The sequence below is a fragment of the Nicotiana attenuata genome, unplaced genomic scaffold, assembly GCF_001879085.1.
Source record: "Nicotiana attenuata strain UT unplaced genomic scaffold, NIATTr2, whole genome shotgun sequence".
In the NCBI taxonomy this organism is placed as follows: Eukaryota; Viridiplantae; Streptophyta; class Magnoliopsida; order Solanales; family Solanaceae; genus Nicotiana; species Nicotiana attenuata.
In genome coordinates, this window is record NW_017671381.1 from 90,033 (window position 1) to 111,011 (window position 20,979).

Consider the following 20,979-nt stretch of genomic DNA (forward strand, 5'->3'; position numbering starts at 1 on the left):
ATTTTGGCTCTCTTGTTGTAGTATCTTTCGACTTGTTGTTTCTGAGCCACCATTCTTATGTGGGCCATTTCTCTTCTTTCCTCGGCCTCATCGAGGTCTTGAAGTCTGTTTATGTCATTCTCTGCTCCGCTGGCATGTGAATACCTTAAGCTTGGTTCGCCGACTTCGACTGGTATGATCGCGTCGGTTCCGTAGACCAATGAGTACGGCGTTTCTCTTGTGGAGGATTTGGGCGTGGTTCGGTGTGCCCATAACACTTCCGGTAGTAGCTCGGGCCATAGCCCTTTGGCTTCCTCGAGTTTCTTCTTCAGTATGTTCAGTATTGTTTTATTGGAAGACTCTGCTTGGCCGTTGGCGGCAGGGTGATATGGCGTGGAGAGTATTCGCTTGATACGCCATTTGTCGAAGAATTCTGTTGTCTTTTGGCCGATGAATTGCCGTCCGTTGTCGCAGCTGATTTCCTTGGGGATGCCGAAACGGCAGATGATATTCTTCCATATGAAGGCGATGACTTCTTGTTCGCGTATTTGGGCGTACGCTCCTGCTTCCACCCACTTGGAAAAATAGTCAGTTAAAACTAATAGAAATCGTACCTTTCCTCGTCCCGCTAGTAGGGGACCGACTATGTCCATTCCCCATTTGATGAAGGGCCATGGGGAAGTGACTGAGTGAAGTGGTTCTCCTGGTTGGTGTATCATGGGGGCATACTTTTGGCATTGTTCGCATCGGCGAACATATTCCGCTGCGTCTTTCTTCATAGTGGGCCAATAATAGCCGGCTCGTATTATGCAGCGCACGAGGGCGCGGTTACCTGTATGGGCTCCACAATGACCTTTGTGTACCTCTTCGAGCACTGGCCGCATTTGTTGCGGCCCTAGACACTTGGCTAGGGGTCCGCCAAACATCCTTTTGTAGAGCTCGTAGTTTATCAAGCAATACCGGGCGGCCTGTACGCGGAGCTTCTTGGCTTCTTTTTTGTCGAGTGGGATTGTTCCATCTTGCAGATAGGGTACAAATTGGTTGCGCCAGTCCTAAGTCAAATTTAAAGAGAGTACCTCAGTGTGATCAATGGCTGAATGGAGGAGGGTGACCACGCCTTCTTTGTTGAATTTTTTAGTGGCTGCGGCCAATTTTGCTAGGCCGTCTGCTTCAACATTCCGTGCTCTCGGAACTTGTTCGAAGCGGCACTCGTCGAACTCAGTCATTAACCTGTGGATTTCTGACTGGTGTTTTTGTAACCTCTGCTCCTTGATTTGGTAAGTCCCGGTGACCTGGTTCACCACGAGTTGAGAGTCGCAATGGAGAACGAGTCGTCGAGCTCCATACTTGATGGCTAGTTTCAAACCTGCAATAACAGCCTCGTACTCGGCTTCGTTGTTAGTCATCTCGGGGCATCGTATGGACTGGCGAATTGTTTCGCCCGTGGGGACCTCGAGAACGAGTCCAAGTCCCGATCCCGAGGCGTTAGCGACGCCATCAATGTAAAAAGTCCATAGGTTGGCGTTGGAGGGGGCACGGCGTGCCTCTAATTCCGCCTCTGGTAGTATCTCTGCGCTGAAGTCGGCTATGAAGTCGACAAGTACTTGCGACTTGATGGCGTTTCTTGGATGATATGAGATATCGTGCTCACTGAGCTCTATGGCCCATCTGGTGAGTCTGCGTGATAACTCAGGCTTGTGTAGGATACTTCTTAAGGGGAAGGTCGTCACTACTTTTATGGGGTGGCATTGGAAATAGGGTCGGAGCTTCCGTGAAGCTACGACCAATGCCAAAGCTAATTTTTCAAGGTGTGGATACCGTGTTTCGGCGTCCACTAAGGTTTTGCTAATATAGTAAATAGGAGATTGCGTACCTTTGTTTTCACGAACTAGGACTGCGCTGACGGCGACCTCGGATACGGCCAAATATACCAGCAGGGGCTCGCCTGGATTTGCTTTGGCCAGCAGTGGCGGCGAAGATAGGTACGCTTTCAATTTTCTTAAGGCCTCGACGCATTCCTCATTCTACTGTAACCCATTGTCCTTTCTCAGCACATTGAAAACTTATGACATCTGTCAGAGGATCGTGAGATGAACCTAGACAAGGCGGCTATTCGCCCCGTCAGCTTTTGCACCTACTTTTTGCTGTTCAGTATCTCGGGAATTGCGTCTATCGCCTTGATCTGATCTGGATTGACTCCGATACCTCGTTGTGATACGAGAAACCCTAAGAATTTTCCTGAGGCCACGCCGAAGGCGCATTTCTCGGGGTTCAGTTTCATCCCGTACCTTCTCAATATCTCGAAGGCTTCTTTCAGATGGTCGATGTGGTCCTCTTTTCTTGTCGACTTTACCAGCATGTCGTCGATATAGACTTCCATAGTCTTACCGAGCTGCTCTTTGAACATTTTGGTGACCAGTATCTGGTACGTAGCCCCTGCATTTTTTAGCCCGAAGGGCATTACCTTGTAGCAGTAAGTCCCTTGGTGGGTGATGAAAGTTGTCTTCTCTTGGTCCTCCTCGGCCATCATGATTTGATTGTAGCCGGAGTAGGCGTCTAGGAAGCTCAGTAGTTTGTGTCCTGCAGTGGCGTCGATCAGTTGGTCGATGTGGGGTAGTGGGAATGAATCCTTTGGGCATGCTTTGTTCAGATCAGTGAAATCCACACACATTCTCCACTTCCCGTTTTTCTTTTTGACCATGACGACATTGGCGACCCACTGGGGGTATTTTGATTCTCTGATGGAGCCGTTGGCGAGTAACTTGTCTACTTCCGTACTGACCGCTTCGTTGATAGCGGCGTTGAATTTTCTCCTCATCTGTCGCACGAGCGGATGTAGTGGATCGACATTCAGCTTGTGGGTAGCGATGTCTCGCGGGATTCCCGACATATCTAAATGGGAAAAGGCGAACAAATCTGCATGGTTAGTTAAGAAGTCATGATACTTACTTGGGTTGGCGAGACCGTGCCCGATATAGGCTTTCTTCGTAAGATTGGTTTCGTCCAATTGAACTGGGTCGAGATCTTCGACCGTCATTTTACAGGCCTCTACATCGTCGGGGTCTTTGATGGCGTCCGTTTTCGGGTTGACCTTAGTCCCCGACACGGCTAATTGCTATGCCTCCGCACTCGCCCCCTTTAGCTGTTGGGTGTGGGCGCAGTCTTGGGCTATTTTGTAGCACTCTTGTGCGGTGCGTGGCTCGCCTCGAATACAGAATATTCCCCATGGGGTAGGGAATTTGATCACTTGGTAAAGGCTTGAAGGGACCGCTCGCATGGCGTGTATCCACGGGCGTCCTATGATGACGTTGTACGCCGTTTCTTGGTTCATCACGTGGAAAGTTGTTTCCAGCATGACTCCTCCTGCTATGACGGGCAGTGCTATTTCTCCGGACGTCCGTTCCACTGCATTGTTAAAATCGGTTAGTGTTATGTAGCGCGGTATTACCGTATCCTCGAGTCCCATTCGTACGAGGACCCTTGGGTGGATAATACAGGCACCACTTCCGTCGTCAATCATGATTTTTTTAACATATGTATCAGCGATAGGTAAAGTGATAACTAAAGCATCGTAATGAGGGAAAGACAAACCGTCGGCATCAGACTTATCGAAGGTGATACTATAGTCGTCATACCGTTCATGGGCAATGGTCCGCTTTAGTTTGTGCGTGGTGGTGAACTTGACGTGATTGATCGCCAAGTCGTCGCCGCCTCCGACGATCATGTTTATCGTGCGTGCTGGGGAGGGCGGCTTCGGCGGCCCATGGGGTTATTCCCGTTCGCGTGCAAAGTTGATTTTCCCTTTGTCACTAAGTAATTCCCTTAGGTATCCCTGGTTCAGCATCCTGACCACCTCTTGCCGTAGGCCTATGCAGTCTTCGGTCTTGTGCCCCCGTTCCTGATGGAACTCACATAGGACGTTTGATTTCCTTGTGGCGGGGTCTGATTTCATCTTTTGCGGCCACTGCACTTTGGTGCCCAGCTTCTCCAGTGCGTACACTATTTCTGAATGAGACACACAAAAGTTATGGGCGGATAATAAAGAAGGCGTAACTCTTTCGTTTCGGAGTGGGGCGACATGTCGCTGTAGCGCGTCTGTATGCCTTGGTGGCGGATGAGGGGATCTGGTGTATGGCTGATGTCGATCTCTGTTGGAGCGAGGGAGTTGTTCTCGTCGTCCTTCGTTCCGTCGATCTCTCCTGGTTTCTGAATGTATCGCTGTTAGCCGTTGGGTTGGCCCATTAAGATCATCCTCGTCTGCTCGTACCTCAGCGCAATAGGCGTTGTGGATTTCCTCCCATGTGGTAGGGGGATATTTCATGAGGCGGCTCATCAACTTCTTGGTTGCCCTTAAACCATCCCTGCTTAGCCCGTTCTGGAAAGCGGCGACTGCCATACCTTCCGATACGTTTGGTAGACTCATCCTTACCCTGTTAAACCTTGCTAGGAAGTCCCTGAGTCCCTCTCTTGTAGTTTGCCTGATGGCGAAGATGTCGTTGACCTTGGCCTCCGCTTTCTTCGCGCCTGCATGGGCTGTGACGAACTTATCCGCCATTTCCTCGAACGTTGATATTGCCTTAGCTGGTAGCTGAGAGTACCATGTTAAGGCCCCTCCTGTCAACGTCTCGCCAAACTTCTTCAGCAGTACCGACGGTACCTGTTCCTTTGATAGGTCGTTGCCCTTCACAGCGGTGACGTAGTGTATCAGATGATCCTCGGGATCAGTGGTTCCGTCATATACCCTCAAGTAGGGTGGCATCTTGAAGGTTTTTGGGGTGGAGTGAGGGGCGGCTTCTTCAGTGTATGGTTGTTCAACGAACCTTCCCACGTCGCGTTTTGGTAGCAACTTGGGGGCACCGGGGATCTTGTCGACCCTCTCCTGATGTTCCTTCATCTGATCGCGGAGCGCCTTGTTTTCATTTTCCATTTCTTCCATCTTCTTTAGGATGGCCGTTAGCGTGCCATCGTTGGTCTGTGTCTCGACGGGTTCGTTATTTGCTAGTGCAACTTCCGGTTCGCCCACGACAGCAGTGGTATCTACCGTTGGTGTACACTTGATATTACTTTGTGGTGACCTCTCAACCAAGCCACTCAGAGTGCTTGTTAGCCATCTTTCCAGTAGCTTCTTGACCGCTGAGGGTGCTTCCGTAGCCGCAGATGTGGAAGCTCCCTTTTCGTGCAAGATCGTCAGATTTTCGGATGGGGAAGGTGAGATCTCCGCACCCGATGTGATACTAGGGGTTGCATTCAGGATGCCATCGTCACTGGCCTCGTTGAGAGGGCCAAGGAGATTGGTAGTGACACCCAATATAGCTTTTGATCTTGGGTTATTCTCAGCCATCTTTTGTGTTTATGTGGTTTAGAGAATGGTAGTTGGTTGTTCTCTAGGTGGATACTATGATTTTGATTCTCGAAATCCCCACAGACGGCGCCAAATTGTTTAGCTCAAAAATTAACAATATACTTTGTAAGCTAGAAAACAATCAAAAGTAAGAAAAGGGTAAATCGTAATCAAATATAATAAACCTAGAGATGCAAAGATGATATTCTTGTTGTAGATCTAGTATTGCAAAGTGATAATATGAACTCAATAAGATATGTTCGTTTGAGGTAGAGATAGAGAGAGAAAGCCAGAAAATGAGAGAGTTGTATTAGATTCGAATCCTCCCCTTTACAATGTCAAGGTCTCCTTTATATAATAAGAGACCTTCCTTGAAAGAATCAAAAAGTTACAAAGACAGGTAACGTCTCCCTAGTGAAGACACTGAGTCCTAAACGATGTCGCTTTTGTCCCCATGTCTGAGTCGTACCCACTACGTTAGTCGGCGTACACTCACTGGGCGTATCCACTGACGTAGAGATGCTGAGGGTCAAATTTGACCCTATACAGAAGTCTTGAAGATTCATTGCATTTATGAACGTGAAGGGATCAAAATGTAGACGTTTAAACATAAAAAATATGATGTTTAAAAAAAAATTTAAGTTAAGTAGAAAGACAATATTTGGATATGTTGATTTTTTTCTTTGAAAAAATGTAAAATAAATATATTACTAACCACAACCAATAATGATAACAAAAGGAAAAAACTTGCAATGTATAACCTCTTTCAGGCTACTCTTCAATCTCTATTTGCACTAATCCAATGAACTAAATTTCTATTTTTAAAAGCAGTAAGTATTTTTACAAATTAAAATGTTATATAGCAATTGGATATAGAATATGGGAGAAAAAGCTGTTAAAGCCGTCATTAGTTGGTTAATGAGTTAGAAAGGTTAGTTACGACAGTTAGCTACAGAGCAAGGCTATATACGCTATCAATGAAGAATTGTAATAGTTAGTCTGATTTACATATTTCCTCTATCAATAATATCTTCTTCTCCCTTCTCTTATCTTCCTAATTCAATTTGATGCAACTCTGTTCAAGGATTGATTCTTCCACCTCAATCCTTTAGGATTGCGTAACTGAGTTCTTCATTGAGCTCGCTTCATAATTTTCTATTTTTAAAAGTTGTAATGGATTTTATTTTTCTTACAAAATAAAATTAAATCGGAGATAAAATTTAAATAATGGCCTCCAACTCTAAGTTTTCTTTTTTAACTAAAAAAGAAGCCTCCAACTCTCTAATTAGTAACCGTTCATATTGGATACTGAAGCCTCACTCCTCACTCATGGACATAAGTGGGACAAGTGCACAAATAGTCATTTTTAGGGATGCTATTTGGGAATTCGTTAGTGTTTATTTTGTCCTTAAATTTTAAACTAAAAATTTTAATTTCAGGACAATTCAAAATATTTTTTTCCCCAAAATTTGAACTGAAAAACTGAAATTCAGAATATATTGACTAATTTTTAAATAGTAGCCCTTTAGAGTGGCTAAATGGTGTCATTTCTACGACATGAATAGGTTCATATTTGATGGGCCAATTTAAACTACTTTTGTGCTTACAAAGTGAACCCAAATAAAAAAGGCCCATTATCTGTTTCTTTGTCGAGGTTTTAGACATTTCACGTTCAGCAGCGCAGGGTTTTAGGCGAAAAAGCACTCCAACTCTTCTTCTTCTGCTCATCCTTTCTTCTCTTGTGCAAGTACACCAAAATTATTGTCAATTCTCCGCCTTTTGCTATTTCAAGCAATCAAAGTGTCAACTTCTTGCTTATCTCGGCGGTTTCTTTGTAACTTTTTATTTTTTTTGTAAATTTGCGGCACCTTCTGGGTATTAGCTTTAATTAAATTTATCTTATCAGTTTATGTACTAGTTTGAGTTTTGTAAGAGTTAATTTCTCTATATGGCTAATTATAAAAGATTTTTATGCAGTGACGGAAGGCAGTGGATTCACGAGGGCGAAAAAAATAATCACACAATTTTGAGCTGGAAATTGCAGAGCAATGGCGTCGGATACATTAACTTACACGGACTCGATGAACTTGAAGGTGAGGGAGCTGTTGAAGGAGGTCCAGCTCGAATACTCCCCTGAAACTACTGCAACTGTGGACAAGGTCGTCTCCGCCATAAAAGAAGCAATTGATAAAATCCCTGAGGACCAGGTCAATTTCTTTCTAAAACCTCTATGTCATTCGTATGACAAAAATATAAGATATATTGGAGAAACTAGTAATGTTGCCTTCAGGGATCTTTATTTGAATTTTTTCTATATCTACACATAGCACACAAACATATATACATGTATAGTTGCACACCTCAAAGAATATATCCGCAGACTAAGTCACACTCACTGACACTAAATAGTAGTGGGTGCGACTAGAAGTTTAAATCTTGGATCAGCCTTTGGTTGTGAGCTTCTTTCTTATTAGCACAAATCAGTTTTAGTTATGCTGAGTTAATTGACTCTGCTTCTCCACTCCCCTCTTTTAATTAGTGAAGCATTTTTTTGGCAGGTTACGGCTGACTTGGCACCAGGGTTTGTTAGAGATATCAATGCTGATAAGGTGGAATTCATGTTTAAGAAGCCAAAATCTGTAGAAATTAGCGGGAGTTATTCTATACAATGTGTTACCAAACCAGATCTAAATGTGGATCTTTTTCTTCACTTACCAAAGGTGTGCCCGTCTATTTTCCTTTAGAAAGTCATAATCTCGGAGTGTCTTAGAGCGCTACTTGATGTATTGTATTGTGTTGTAATTTATTTACTTTTCAGTTTGATGCTAAGTTCAAATGTTTTACTTGATTATTACATGATAATGTAAGAAGCTTGGTATGTAAAAAGGATAATTTCACATTGTTTCAAATGGTCAGAGCTTTAAATTATCGTTTTTAGCTATTCTTCGTCTATGTAATGGTGCAGGATTTATAAGCTTTGAAAATGTGAGGAAGTTTTAATTGCAAAACAATCAAATCTCTTGAAATCAGAAACTGCTCTACTTGGTCTGGGTCCATCCAACAGTTGGTTTAACAGCAAGGCAGGGGACATGATGCAAACTATCTGTTTCCATCTTCCCGTTATAGCTTTTATTTTTTTACCACAATATATGCCTTCTATATTTCAACCTATGAATGTGGAGAAATTGAACGAAGTTGTACTAAAATGAATCCTGGTCAAAGGCTTTTCTTACTGGAAAAATAGTGGCCTGGGTAAATAGACATGGAATGATTGGTTCTATAGATTGAATAGAATTATAAGTTCATTGATCTATCATAGGTGAAAGTTCATTCTTTTGAATGCTGACTGAATGGTGTGCAGGTTAAGTACGAAATGCTTCCAGTGCAAATAATTGGAACCAAATTGACTTGGGCAAAGTGGTCATGCCGGTCTCATAGTGGATAACCACATTCATGATATGTTGCTCGTCTTAGTTTCTTGTTGTGACATATCTTGTTTTTTTCCTAATCTTTTCCTTTGACAGGAGTGCTTTTATGAAAAAGATTACCTAAATTATCGATACCATGCCAAAAGATTCCTTTATCTCTGCAAAATCAAGGAACAGCTGAAACAATCTCCTTTAATCAGAGCTGTGAGGTGGTCTAGTTTCCAAAATGAAGCTCGGAAACCTATATTACTTATCTATCCAGGTCGAGTCAGACTATCTGCCCTACCTTCTCTTGCTTCTTAGTGGATATAGTTTTAGCGTCTACTGCAAATTTCAGTTTATTTAACTGACTTGATGTTTTTTTTTGGTTGTTGAAGCTGTTAAGCTTATTGGAAATGCTGAATTTGTTGTGAGAATAATTCCTACTGCAACATCTTTGTTCAGTGCAACAAAACTTCGCTTGGAGCGAAACAATATCCGTAATCTCAAACAAGGTTTATATATTTAGATATTTTGTCAAGCTCCTTTGCTCATAATGAGTTGCTTCTTAACATTGATTGCACTTACTTCCACTTGTAGGAGATGCTTTACAAGCAACACCAAGGTACAATAATAGTATATTGGAGGACATGTTTCTTGAGGGTAATGCAGAATTTGTCAAAAGAACTTTCTCTGGATGGAAAGAATTGGGAGAAGCCTTGATACTGCTAAAAGTATGCCAACTTTATTTTAAGGAACTAATATAGTCCAATAGCTTGCGTTCTTAGACAGAATATTATATAAGCTGCATTTCTGTAGGTGTGGGCTCGGCAGAGGAGTTCAATCTACGCCCATGATTGCTTAAATGGGTTTCTAATTTCTGTAGTATTGGCCTTCCTTGCAACAAAGCCTGGGAGGCATCATATAAACAGTTCCATGAATACAATGCAGATATTTCGCATCACAGTGGACTTCATCGGTATGTATTCTGTCCTCTGTCCTGGTTTTCCTCCTTGTACTATGATTACCTGCACAAGTAGAAGACAAAACATATTCGAGAATGAGACATAGATATGCTAGGCTTCAGTTGGAAAATGTAAGATATCACAGAGGATTAAGTACTTCTTGGTTGGAGTTGGTCGAAAAGAAAAAGTTGATCAAGTCACCTAAACTTGAGAAATTTTTGAAATCCTTGAGTATGCTAAGAATTCCCTACTCACTCTCTTGTTTGTTGCTAGCCGAGCTCTCCTTAGGCATGCCTCTTTTATCTACTCAGATTAATGGGGGCAAACTTCACTGCGACCTTTGTGTTATGCATTGAACAAGATGAGAATAAAATTTCTAGCTGCAGTGTTATTAGTTCATCCTAGACTTATGGGCATCAAACACTTGGGGGTTATTTGGTCCATAAGAAAAGATATTCTAGGATTTGCATGAACTGTAATACTGTATTAATAATCCCTAGATTTTTAAGTGTGTATACTTTCTTTGACAAATGTTTAATTCATTACATTGAAAATAGATTATGATACAGAGTTTAGTAATACCGGAAGAAAAAAATCCAACCAAACACGTGATAAAATAATCCCCGCTGGAGTTTTGCTCGGATTATTTTTCTAATCCTGGCAACTGTACCGCCCCTTAAGTCATGGAGATAAGTATGATTTATTTACCTAAACTAGGTAACTTATTTAAAAAGGTCTGATAGCTAGGTTAGATGCTTTATCATGCTGATCCTCAGAATTTGAGGCAACCTGCATTTGCCTTTTTCTGAACAGGAAAAAAGAGGAGTTATCCGCCGGGTAACTCCTGCATTTGACTTGCAAAACTAATTACCCAAGACTTATTAGTCTCTGAAACATTTGTTAATAACCTTAACATGAATATGAACTGAACTTATGGGCTTATATAAACTCAACTTGTAAGATTTTAGCAAAGTAGTCCTGGTAAATAATGTTATAAAAGAGTTGCTCTAGAACTTATATTTCCGAGCATTTGGTGCTTTGGTAATTTTGTTTCTCTCGATCTTTTATCTTTTCATTTCTTGGAGTTAGCTAATCATGGCAAGAGAAATATCTTAATTAGTGTGATATTCATACTTATCTTTTATTTGGTTGAGTTAGGGAACAACTGAAGAACTAATTATTTCTCTGTGTTTGCAGCCACCTCTAAGACATGGGATAAAGGGCTTTTTATTCAGCCCCAGCATGAAAAAGCTTCAAACAAGGTTAATTGCTTTGCTATGTTTGGTGATTACAAGTTACTTGAAGAAGATATACTTACCAAAAAGAAGTGTGCTAGAGACTATAAAAAGATGTATCTATGTTTCATGATTAACTCATATGGAAAGAGTTTCAAGGATTTAATTAAGAAGTAAAAATCCAATATCTTTTTGATAATAAAGAAACAACTAGGTGAGAAAAGCTACTAAATCATCTTGTAAAGAGAATGGAGCTTCACCTTTCCAAATGTTCACGGAAGAATGTCAGACCTGTTCCCATCCCACCTTACATTTCATTAGTGCATGTACTTGTTTGGTTGTCTCAGCTAAAATTATTACAACTCGCTTTCAGTCTGTCTCTGGTTATTTTGCTTACAAAATCTATTTTCTGGGTTGATAACGAACTGTTAGTGATCCCTTTTTTATTAGTTGTCTAAATAGGTGACATAATCAAAACGAAATAGGCTTTTAATTAGTTCATTCCTCCATTTACATGTATTTTAGGCGTCAATGTCTAAAAGCCTTGTTAGAAATGCCATTGTTCGGTCTTTCCCATCTCACTATCTAATTGTTGTGGTACCTCTTCATGAGAGGCATGAGTTCCATTTTGTGAATTGCTTCAGCTTCTTATTTTCTTTTTCGTGTCTCCGAGGTACTGAGACAGGTATAACAATTTAAAGTGCTCTTTTACCCATACTCATTCTAAGTTTGTAATTGCAGGATATGCAGTTGTTTCCTGTGGTCATTTGCAATTCATTTGAGGACTTCAATTTGGCATTCCGTCTGTCGCACAATGGTTTCGAAGAGGTGATTTATGAGAATTTAAGTGCACCTTCAGTTGATTTGATCTAAACAATAAGAGCATTGTCATTTTGATCATAACGATCTAATAGCTAATGAGAATGGAGAAATAATAACACCGCCCTTCCTCCATAGTTTGTTCCTCAGATGCTCCAACAAAGTGTATAGGAGAAAGGATTTTGGTTGATTTTTTATTTCTTTTCTGTGTATTTCAAGTCTGATTCATGTTCCACTAATAAAATGTTTTGATTGCTTTTTTAACTTACAGATGCGCAATGAGGCTGCGTTGGCAGTTAATTGCATCAATAAATGTGGAGATGGTGGCTTTGATGAGCTTTTTATCACAAAGATTGACTTTCCCGCTAGATATGACTACTGCGTGAGGTGCATCAAAGGAAACTGTCTTTGCTCTCCTATTAATGTCTTCGAAGTGAATTTCCTTTATTATCAGACCTGTGAATTCGTGGTGGCAATTATGAATCATGCTCTTAGGAGTTGGTCATCCTATAAAATGATTAGCATTTCTAAAATATCTACTGAAAGATTTGTAATACATTATGTCCTGCTGGTCCTCAGTAAGGGGATGCAACAGAAGAATGTTAGGGAAAAACCCTAACAAGCATGGGTCTAATATTAAGTGATTATTTCTACATTCTCCATCATGATTATTCATGGGGGTATAAACATATTATATTAGCCTTTTTGGTTTTGTCAATTAGCAAGATCACTTATATCATGCTGTGATCCTATAGGTTGAACTTGAGGGGAAACAGTGAAGTTTCTAGCTTAGGATTCTGCTTAGATGATGAATTTTGGAGATCTCAGGAGCAGAAGGTACTCTCTCTCATGGACCAAGGGTTGAGAGACAGATCTAAGTTTGTTCGTGTTATTTGGCGAAACACTTCATCTGAATGCAACTTTGAAGAGGTATATATCATCGGCTGTTCTTCGACTAAGATAGTGCATAACTGATCTTATTCTGGTACAAACTATTCTAGGGACTGTCGGAGCTAGACAATGAGCTGTTGCTTATTGGGATTTCTGTCAAATCAGCAGAGTCAGCCTTTAAAATGACTGTCATAGGTCCTAGCCCTGAGGAAAGAGATAAGGTACAAGTCTATCTCATTGATTATCCAGTCAACTTCTGGTTCAGTCTGCTTTACTCATGCATACTTGTCACATTCCACCAGGCTTTAGAATTTCGGAAGTTTTGGGGAGAAAAGGCGACTCTTCGACAGTTTCGTGATAGTAGAATAGCTGAAGTTGCAGGTTCGGTCATAGATATGTTTCTGCTTCTGCTTCTGCCAGACTCGGAGACTGTTGAAATTGATATCTTTTTATTTTTATTCTGTATGATCCTCAATTGCCAGTATGGGAACGTGAGGAATGGGAAAGGCATCTCATCATAAAAGATATTGCCGAGCATATTTTGTCTAGGCATCTTTCCATACCTAAAGAAAAAATCGTTCCTATTGTGGATCAACTTGATTTTTGTCTCCTCCACAGGGATGTAGGTATGGTTAAAATTGCTGGTTACTTTCAGCCTTATGTCTTCTCAAGCTTGAAGAATGTACTTTGTGAATAATGAAGTTGATTTTCAGATCCTATATCATTCTCAAAAAGTTTGCTGGTGGCACTTGAAGAGCTGTCAAAGCGTTTGCTTCAACTTAATGACATTCCACTAAAGGTGTCGACTGTGCAACCTCTGGACTCAGGTTTCCTTTCTCTATTCAAATGCTGTTCACACATATATATTTCATGATTCTGTTACTGCAAAAGTGCTTTGTGCTCACCATTAGTCACAGCTTTCAGGATGACATCTGTCTTCCCGCCCATGCCTCATCCTTTGGCACAGGAGAAGGGTGTTGACATAAAACTAAGAAAGCCTGTTTCAACCTGTATAAATCCAGTTGAAGTTATGATTCAGGCATGAAGAGCTATCCCTGCATGGATTTTGTTATATATTCTGCACTAAATTCCAGCACTTCCTAAGAATCCCCCCGCCTCTCCCCTTCTTTTTAATAGCTTGAAGGATCTGGAAATTGGCCAATGGACGAAATTGCAATAGAGAAGACAAAAACTGCGTTTCTTCTCAGAATTGCGGAGAGGTTCGTCTTTCTTGAGCTTATTTTCAGGAACGAATTCTTATGTAAGCCTACATTGAAGTTGTTTAAGTGCACTATTATGGCAGTCTGCAGAACAATTGGGGGATGATGTTTACCGCTACAGAAGATGATGTAGATGTTCTGATGTCTGGCTATGCATTCCGCCTTAAAATTTCTCATGATAGAGCTCTAAGTTTGGCGACTGGGCAAAGTAAGATAGTTTGTGCCTGTATTCTCTACTTTGTGTCATCCTTCTTGTATATGGGAAATTTCCCTATTCTAATGGAACTTTTTACCTTATAAAAGAAGAAGACACTTGTACCTGTAGTGACCTACTGTTCTTTCTGCAAGAACATATTTTTGCATAATTGATATAGAATGGTTCTTTTCTATAGGTAATAATAGTCGACATCAATGGAGCCTCTCTGCTGACAGAGAACTTCTTCTACGACACCAACACGCAAGCAAGATTAATGCTTTAAGGGGTCGTTATCCTGTATATGGACCAATAGTTCGGTAAGAACCTGAATTCGTACTCCATGCCCTCTTTGCTCCTCCTTATAGCTCATTACCTCTTTGCTTTGCAGGCTGGCTAAAAGATGGGTCTCTGCACACCTATTTTCCACGGTGCTGACGGAGGAGGCAGTTGAACTATTGGTTTCATATCTTTTCTTGAGACCTTTGCCATTTGAACCTACTTTCTCCCGAATAACAGGATTTTTGAGGTTTAATATTTGTCACTCAGAATTCATTAATTCTACTCGATCAGTTTACCATTTACTTCCTCCCTCTTTCCCAGTTCTCCACAGTCAAATACTTTTGACTATATGATTCAGAGTTGACTCTCAAGAACAAAAGAATTACAATTTGGTTGCTTGCAACATAATTGTGCTCTTCCTAGAACCTTCATGATATCCTGCAAAATTGTGGGTGGCTGTCATATGTGTATCAACTAGTGTCCACTTTCTGTAGTTGTTTCTAAACTATGTTTGCTCTTTCTCATTTCCAATAGACTTTTTTTTTTCTTCTTTTCCCTTGTGTATGTTTGCATGTGTCACTTGCAACTTATTTTTTCTTCCACAACACGGTAGGATGTTATAACCTTGAATAAAATAGCTAACTTTATGTGCATTCGATGCTATCTGGTGGAGGGTAACTTGAGTCCTTTGCTTTTGGTAATTTGCTTCAAGCCCCAAGATCATCTTGAGAATGTGGTGGATACTTTATCTCTGCATGACAAATTGTGCATCTGTATTGGAGCAGCAGCGAATTCCTCAAAAGAATAGGAAAAACAGGGTGGAAGTACAGTACTTTTGCTAATAGGTTGAACCATGTAGGCTAGAAGATCTACATAAGACAAAAGTTACTGACATAACAGTAATCACGGTAAAACATACTCTGGAGAGCAGTTAGTTGGTGGAGTGTCTTGCAAACCAAGGTTTAAGCTCTGGTAGCTGTATTCTTTTTCCCTTGCTCGTTTTTCCCCTTTTAATACTCCTTTCCTTTTTTCTCTTTGTTGTTTTGAGGTAAGAAGTGGACGAAACGAAATCTAGCGTGGTGCTTTCAGTTTCATATTTATTCGATAGAATTTGTATGTTGGTCTCTTTTTCTTATAATCCGTTTCTTAAACAGGTTCTTACGATTATTGTCTGAATATGATTGGGCCTTTTCACCCTTAATCGTTGATTTTGATGGCGACTTTTCAACTGAGGAGAAAAATAAGATTAATGTAAGTACCAAGTCAAGTAATCAACCTTTTGAGGGCATTTTTCATGGGAAATTTTTTCCCATTTTCTTTTCTTGTTTTTCCATGTAATAATTTTTTAATCCAAATGCTATTTCCATATGAACTTGACAGGAGAATTTCATGAGGAGTAGAGAAGAGCATGAAAAAGATACTCAAAATTTAAGTCCTGCAATGTTCTTAGCTACTAAATATGACGTCACATCTGAAGCATGGACAAGATCCTCACCAACTACAGCAGTAAGTGGTTCTCAACTATCAAATGTTTGTATTAAATCTTTGTTCGTGTTTCATGGAATCCTGTTCGCTGAAACAGAAACGTGTGAAGATACAATATTGTTTTACATCCTAATATTGATATTTTGCACCCAATAGTTTATACTGTATACATCTTTAGAAAACCCTGTATATTAGATGTCATCTTAAGAGAATTCATCCTTGAAGATATGACCAAAGTTTGAACTGTAGAAAAGTGGCCGCTGGAGAGACTCTTGGAAATTTTAATTTCCATCTGCAACCTATCTTTTGCTGCTGCCTAACTACCATATACATGCTCACAACACGAGTAATTCTTAATTACTAGTATATGCAAACCACATGCTTTATCAATGTTATTCTTTGTGATAGCATCATATAGGAGAAAGGAGAAATATTTCTTATGTTTGCAATTATGATTTCTAGTTTTCTACTGTACTATATTGGTGTGAGAGGTTGACATTGGAGGGCCTAAGGAGTGGTAGAGGGGTAGGCCTAAGAAGAGGTGAGGAGAGGTGATTAGGCAAGACATGACAGCTTCAGCTGACCGAGGAGACATGACCCTTGATAGGAAGGTTTGGAGGTCAAGGATTAGGGTAGTGGAGTAGGTAGTCTAGAGTGTTCATAACAGTAGTATTGGCACGCAGTCTCGCTGTCTGTTGGTAATAGGTTTTTATGACTAACCGTTGTTTTCTTTCATTGTTGATCACATTACTATTTTGTTTTTATTCTGCTTTTATATGGCTTTTTGGTACTGTCCCTTCTTGTCTATATTTTTAATTAATGTGGTGCTCATGCTTTCGTGAGTCGAGGGTCTATTGGAAACAACCTCTCTATCCTCACAAGGTAGGGGTAAGGTCTGCGTGCTCACTACCCTCCCCAGACCCTACGGTGTGGGATAATACTGGGTATGTTGTTGTTGTTGTTGTTGAGGTTAGAACTTAAAACCTCACTCTTAAACTGAACGTTTGCTTTATTCAATAGGAAGCTTATCAAAGATATATAAAACACAAAATTATACCAGATCTACGTTTCTACTTTTCGGGCAGCTTTTACTCTTCTATACTCCTAGATAATGAAGAAAAAACTATTTTTTTCTCAATTCTGTGGTTGGAGGTTGAGGGTCCAACTATTAGGCTATTCCTCTCTCATCAAGTTACTAAAAGAAACCTTTTTTATTGTTGAAGTAACTAAAAATAACTTATGATCTTATGTTCACCCAAAAAATTATATTAAGCAATCCCTTTCATAAAATATTTTTTTGTACAAAAAAAGATTAAGCAATGTCTTCTCAGTCAACTCTCATCTTTAATAATTTCATAAAGTCAATCATGGACGTTAAGTTTGGGACATAGGACTACTACTTAAAATGATAAATATTGTGATCATTATGGATAGTGAGATATCACAAGATCAAGCAACCAAACAATAAAATAAAGCTTTTAAGCCATCTATGGAACCAGGACAGAATAAAGTCTTTAGTTTTACACAATCTGAGCATGTAGGTGTGGCACCCTTACTTTTTTTCAGGAGATATTGTTGTTCAGTGGTCTTGTGGGCACAAACTCCTCTCGTGATCGTTGTGTGTTTTGATAAGCTTTCATGATTGGTATGCTTTTCCTCTGCCATTAATTTGGGTACTTTTGTGTACTAGGAGCTAAGAAGATTGGTGACTTATTCAACTAGCAGTGCGAATTTGTTGACCAAACTGATTTTGCAAGATGGATATGATTCTTATGGATGGAAAGTATGTAAAAACATCAACTTTTCCGACCCGTGTTAATTGTTTTGCTACTACGTGTCATTCATAGTGCTGTTGATTTTCCATCCTGCAGTGTCTTCTCCGCACGCCTCTGAACAACTACGATGCTGTTGTTCTTCTCCACAGGGATAAATTGCCCTACCCCCAGCATCTTCTCTTTCCATCCGAGCTCAAACAAGGTTCTTTTTCTCATTTTGCTTTGTGCTTCTACTAGTTTCGTCATGATATGCAGCTCTATCTCCTCCTCCCTTCTCATCCATTAAGCATTGATACTCCTATACTAATTAGAGTCTAAACACTTCCAATTTCTTTCCAGAGCGGTGTGTGGTGCGTGGTCATGCAACCAAGATTTTCCATCCTTTCTTTTTGCCTGGAGACTTCAAAGTCAACTCTGGGGAACTGAAAAGCAAGCTGATGGTGAATTTTGATCCAATAAGGTGCTTTATTACCGATATCCAGGCAAGTACTTACATTTGCTGACATTTTTATCCACTGAGGTGCAAGTCAGTTCTTCAATCCCTTCATCCCCTTGTTCCTGTGATGCTGAAGATTTCCCCCTTTCTTCCTGCCCCCATCTGATGCAGAGAGGATTTCCCGATGTGGTCAAGGTGTGGCACGATGCTTTGGGTGGTGATGCTCTTGGTCTTACATTAGGAAAAGCAAGTTCAAAGGTATGCTTTCTGGTTGTACTGAGTAACAAATGATGTTTGGATGTTCAATAACAAGATGGTAATTTTGTCCTGTTTTCCAGAAACGGAAGCATGCTGACTCGACGGAGGAGAGCAAGGATCTTGTGAATACGCTAAAAACCATAGGCGAGGTCGGGAAAGGCCTTGTGAGAAGTATTCATGTTGTCAAGGCTTTAAAACGCAATAATTAAAATGTTCAAAAGAATGTTGCCAGCGTTGGTGTAACAACTATATGTACACTATGCGTATTATTATCAAGGTTACTGTTGGCTGGCAGGGAGCTCTTCAAATTTTGCAGCACAACTTTTGTATATGTGGAGTTCTTTCGGGAGCCAACAATCACCTGTAATTTTAATGAGAAAATCAATTTTATTATTTGGGGGAAAAAAAGGGAGGAAAGAAAACAAAAAACAAAAGGAAAAAAAGTTATTGCGAGGCTTTATCTTCTGTTTGAATTGTCAATTATCATCATTCGTACTCTAACGAATTGAGCCCCTAGAAATTGTTTGACGTCGTGAACAAGCCAGATGCTACATCGCAAGAGGGAGATCGCGGAAGTAGAATGGATTTTTTTGACTTATCGAAGCGGATTTTATGGTTGATTTTTTTTGACTTATCGAAGCGGATTTTATGGTTGATTTTGTACTTAACAAGGATTTGGCAATAATTTGAGGATTGGGATAAGGTGGCTATGTCGGGAAAAAGAAAAGGTAGGGGACTATTATCATACTTGAACGTGATATCAATTTGTTAATTGGGGGTTCATTTCCTGCATAATGTTCAGGATTTCAAAGAAAATTTATTTCTCCCCTCTTCGGATGGAAATAAACCTTACAAGTGATGATAGTTGAGGCTGGGATATGAAGACAACAACTAAAAAATTTAAGCGCAGTGAAATTGTTTAGATTACAATCGCTCACTTTAAGTAAATGCAATTGTTACTAGGTGATATGCATAGATTAGATGAGTGCGCGTTATGTATAGTGGTTGGACGCTTAAAATGACATGCCTGGACTTAGATTGACTATGCTGGTGTTGGTATCAGCGTACATGATGTGAAGGTTTAATTGAGCACAAAAAAATCACTTTTATTGATTGAGAAATTGCGGTGATCGAACCATGAATGACAATAGTGTTACGACCCAAATTTGTGTGACCGGGACCCGGCACACTATTCGATCCGAGCGAACCAACCCATATGATGCATCCAAACCATATGCATGAATAGGACTGCTTCTCGGGCGGATTGGGCGGTTATTTACTCCTAACGATTTGGCTTATCGGTTATCGGCTTTTAAATATATTACTCCGCTAGCCACCCGACAAGATATCGGGCGGATTGGTATCTGTTTAGCTCTTATCGGGCGGTTTATCTGCCTAATTCAATCTATATTGCGTGCATTAATTATTTGCTGACCGCCTAACATACAAATTCAGAATAGAAAATTACAGATGAGTGCAGACATACATATGTCTGTTAACGCCTACATTACATCCAATATGTTAAATCAACAATATTGAGCAGACTACACAGATTCCAGAGAACCCCTTTGTTACTCAGGAAGAAAAGTTCACTACCTTAAATGACAGAGGCAACTATACTCAGACCAAATATAACAAAAGATACATATAGCTAACAGGAAAAAAAAACAAGCTTAGACATTCACAAACGATGGTACAAGATATTTCATCCCCCTTTATTCTTCCTAGCAAATCCAACTTCAGAAAGAAATTTGGACAAAAATCCCCCATTCTGCTTGCCATTATTTAAATTATCACTTGAATCCCGCAAATTGCTTATCAGAGACCAGTGAGTCTCAAAATCAGGTTCATATCCACATCGTTGCATGGAACGTAGGAGCTCAGATGCCTTGTTAAGATTATTCTGGGAGCGATACATGTTGATCAACAATGAATACGTTTCCTTGCTTGGGATTTCACCAGGCTGAATCATTGAATCAAGTTGTTTTTCTGCCTCTTCAAGTTGTCCTCCTTCACTTAAGCTCTTGATTAAAATGCTCCAAGTGTTTATGCTAGGCGAGTCGGCGAGAGGGAGACGGCGAGATAGAGAGGCGAGTTGGCGAGAGGGAGAGGGAGACGGTGGCGAAAGGGCGAGATGGAGTAGACGTAAGGGTTTCTGTTCTGATTATTTAGGAATTAGACGTTAGAACTTAGAGATAGAGTACTGGAAGAGTGGAAGACTGAAGTAGGAGGGTTTTTAATATATATATATATATATATATATATATATATATATATATGTATAAAAATAATTTATATATATATATATATATATTCTTAACGGGTTAACGGATTATCTGTTAAGAAAATTGAATAATCCGCCCCCAAACCGATAAGCCGTTAATGAAAAAAATTCAATCCGATCCCCGTCCGTTAAACCGTTAACTCGATACCAATATGCCATTAAGCTTCGATTTCGGTTCGGTTTTCGGTTTCGGTTCGATTTTGAACACCCCTATGCATGAATACCAATTTATCTGCGGAAGCTCTTCAAAAAAAAAAAATTCAAGTTAAACGGTGGAATAGTTTTCCAACTCAGAATCATACATTAAGTCTTTCATAATAATAACAATGAGACTAAGTAAAATAAATATATTTTCATGTATGTCGTGTACAACCTCATTACTTCAACTTTTCACAACTATCTATAGAGC

At 40.2% G+C, this 20,979-nt stretch overlaps 1 protein-coding gene across 3 annotated transcripts; it reads left to right on the plus strand.

The window, feature by feature from the left end:
• The first annotated feature begins 6,970 nt into the window (after positions 1-6,970).
• On the plus strand, positions 6,971-18,694 carry LOC109207951 (nucleolar protein 6). Of its 3 annotated transcripts, none has more exons than XM_019370950.1 (27): positions 6,971-7,195; positions 7,298-7,527; positions 7,879-8,040; positions 8,845-9,010; positions 9,126-9,242; positions 9,328-9,461; positions 9,547-9,706; positions 10,890-10,954; positions 11,669-11,755; positions 12,018-12,133; positions 12,502-12,676; positions 12,748-12,858; positions 12,940-13,018; positions 13,120-13,263; positions 13,351-13,464; positions 13,555-13,676; positions 13,775-13,857; positions 13,941-14,065; positions 14,250-14,370; positions 14,442-14,579; positions 15,487-15,583; positions 15,713-15,838; positions 17,508-17,600; positions 17,689-17,794; positions 17,932-18,074; positions 18,200-18,286; positions 18,367-18,694. In XM_019370950.1, the coding sequence occupies exons 2-27, from the start codon at positions 7,369-7,371 to the stop codon at positions 18,493-18,495; spliced, it is 3,159 nt and encodes a 1,052-aa protein (XP_019226495.1). In that variant the 5' UTR covers positions 6,971-7,195; positions 7,298-7,368; the 3' UTR covers positions 18,496-18,694. The 3 variants fall into 3 exon arrangements, with proteins under 3 accessions (XP_019226495.1, XP_019226496.1, XP_019226497.1); XM_019370951.1 differs by having other exon boundaries at positions 6,971-7,154; XM_019370952.1 differs by having other exon boundaries at positions 6,971-7,067.
• Positions 18,695-20,979: the final 2,285 nt, after the last annotated feature.

Excerpts from the sequence above, each read along its gene's own strand:
- LOC109207951 (XM_019370950.1), top strand. The coding sequence starts at position 7,369 with ATGGCGTCGGATACATTAACTTACACGGACTCGATGAACTTGAAGGTG. Across the intron at positions 13,264-13,350 it reads TCTCCTCCACAGGGATGTAG|ATCCTATATCATTCTCAAAA; the intron begins GTATGGTTAAAA and ends GTTGATTTTCAG. Across the intron at positions 14,066-14,249 it reads AAGTTTGGCGACTGGGCAAA|GTAATAATAGTCGACATCAA; the intron begins GTAAGATAGTTT and ends TCTTTTCTATAG.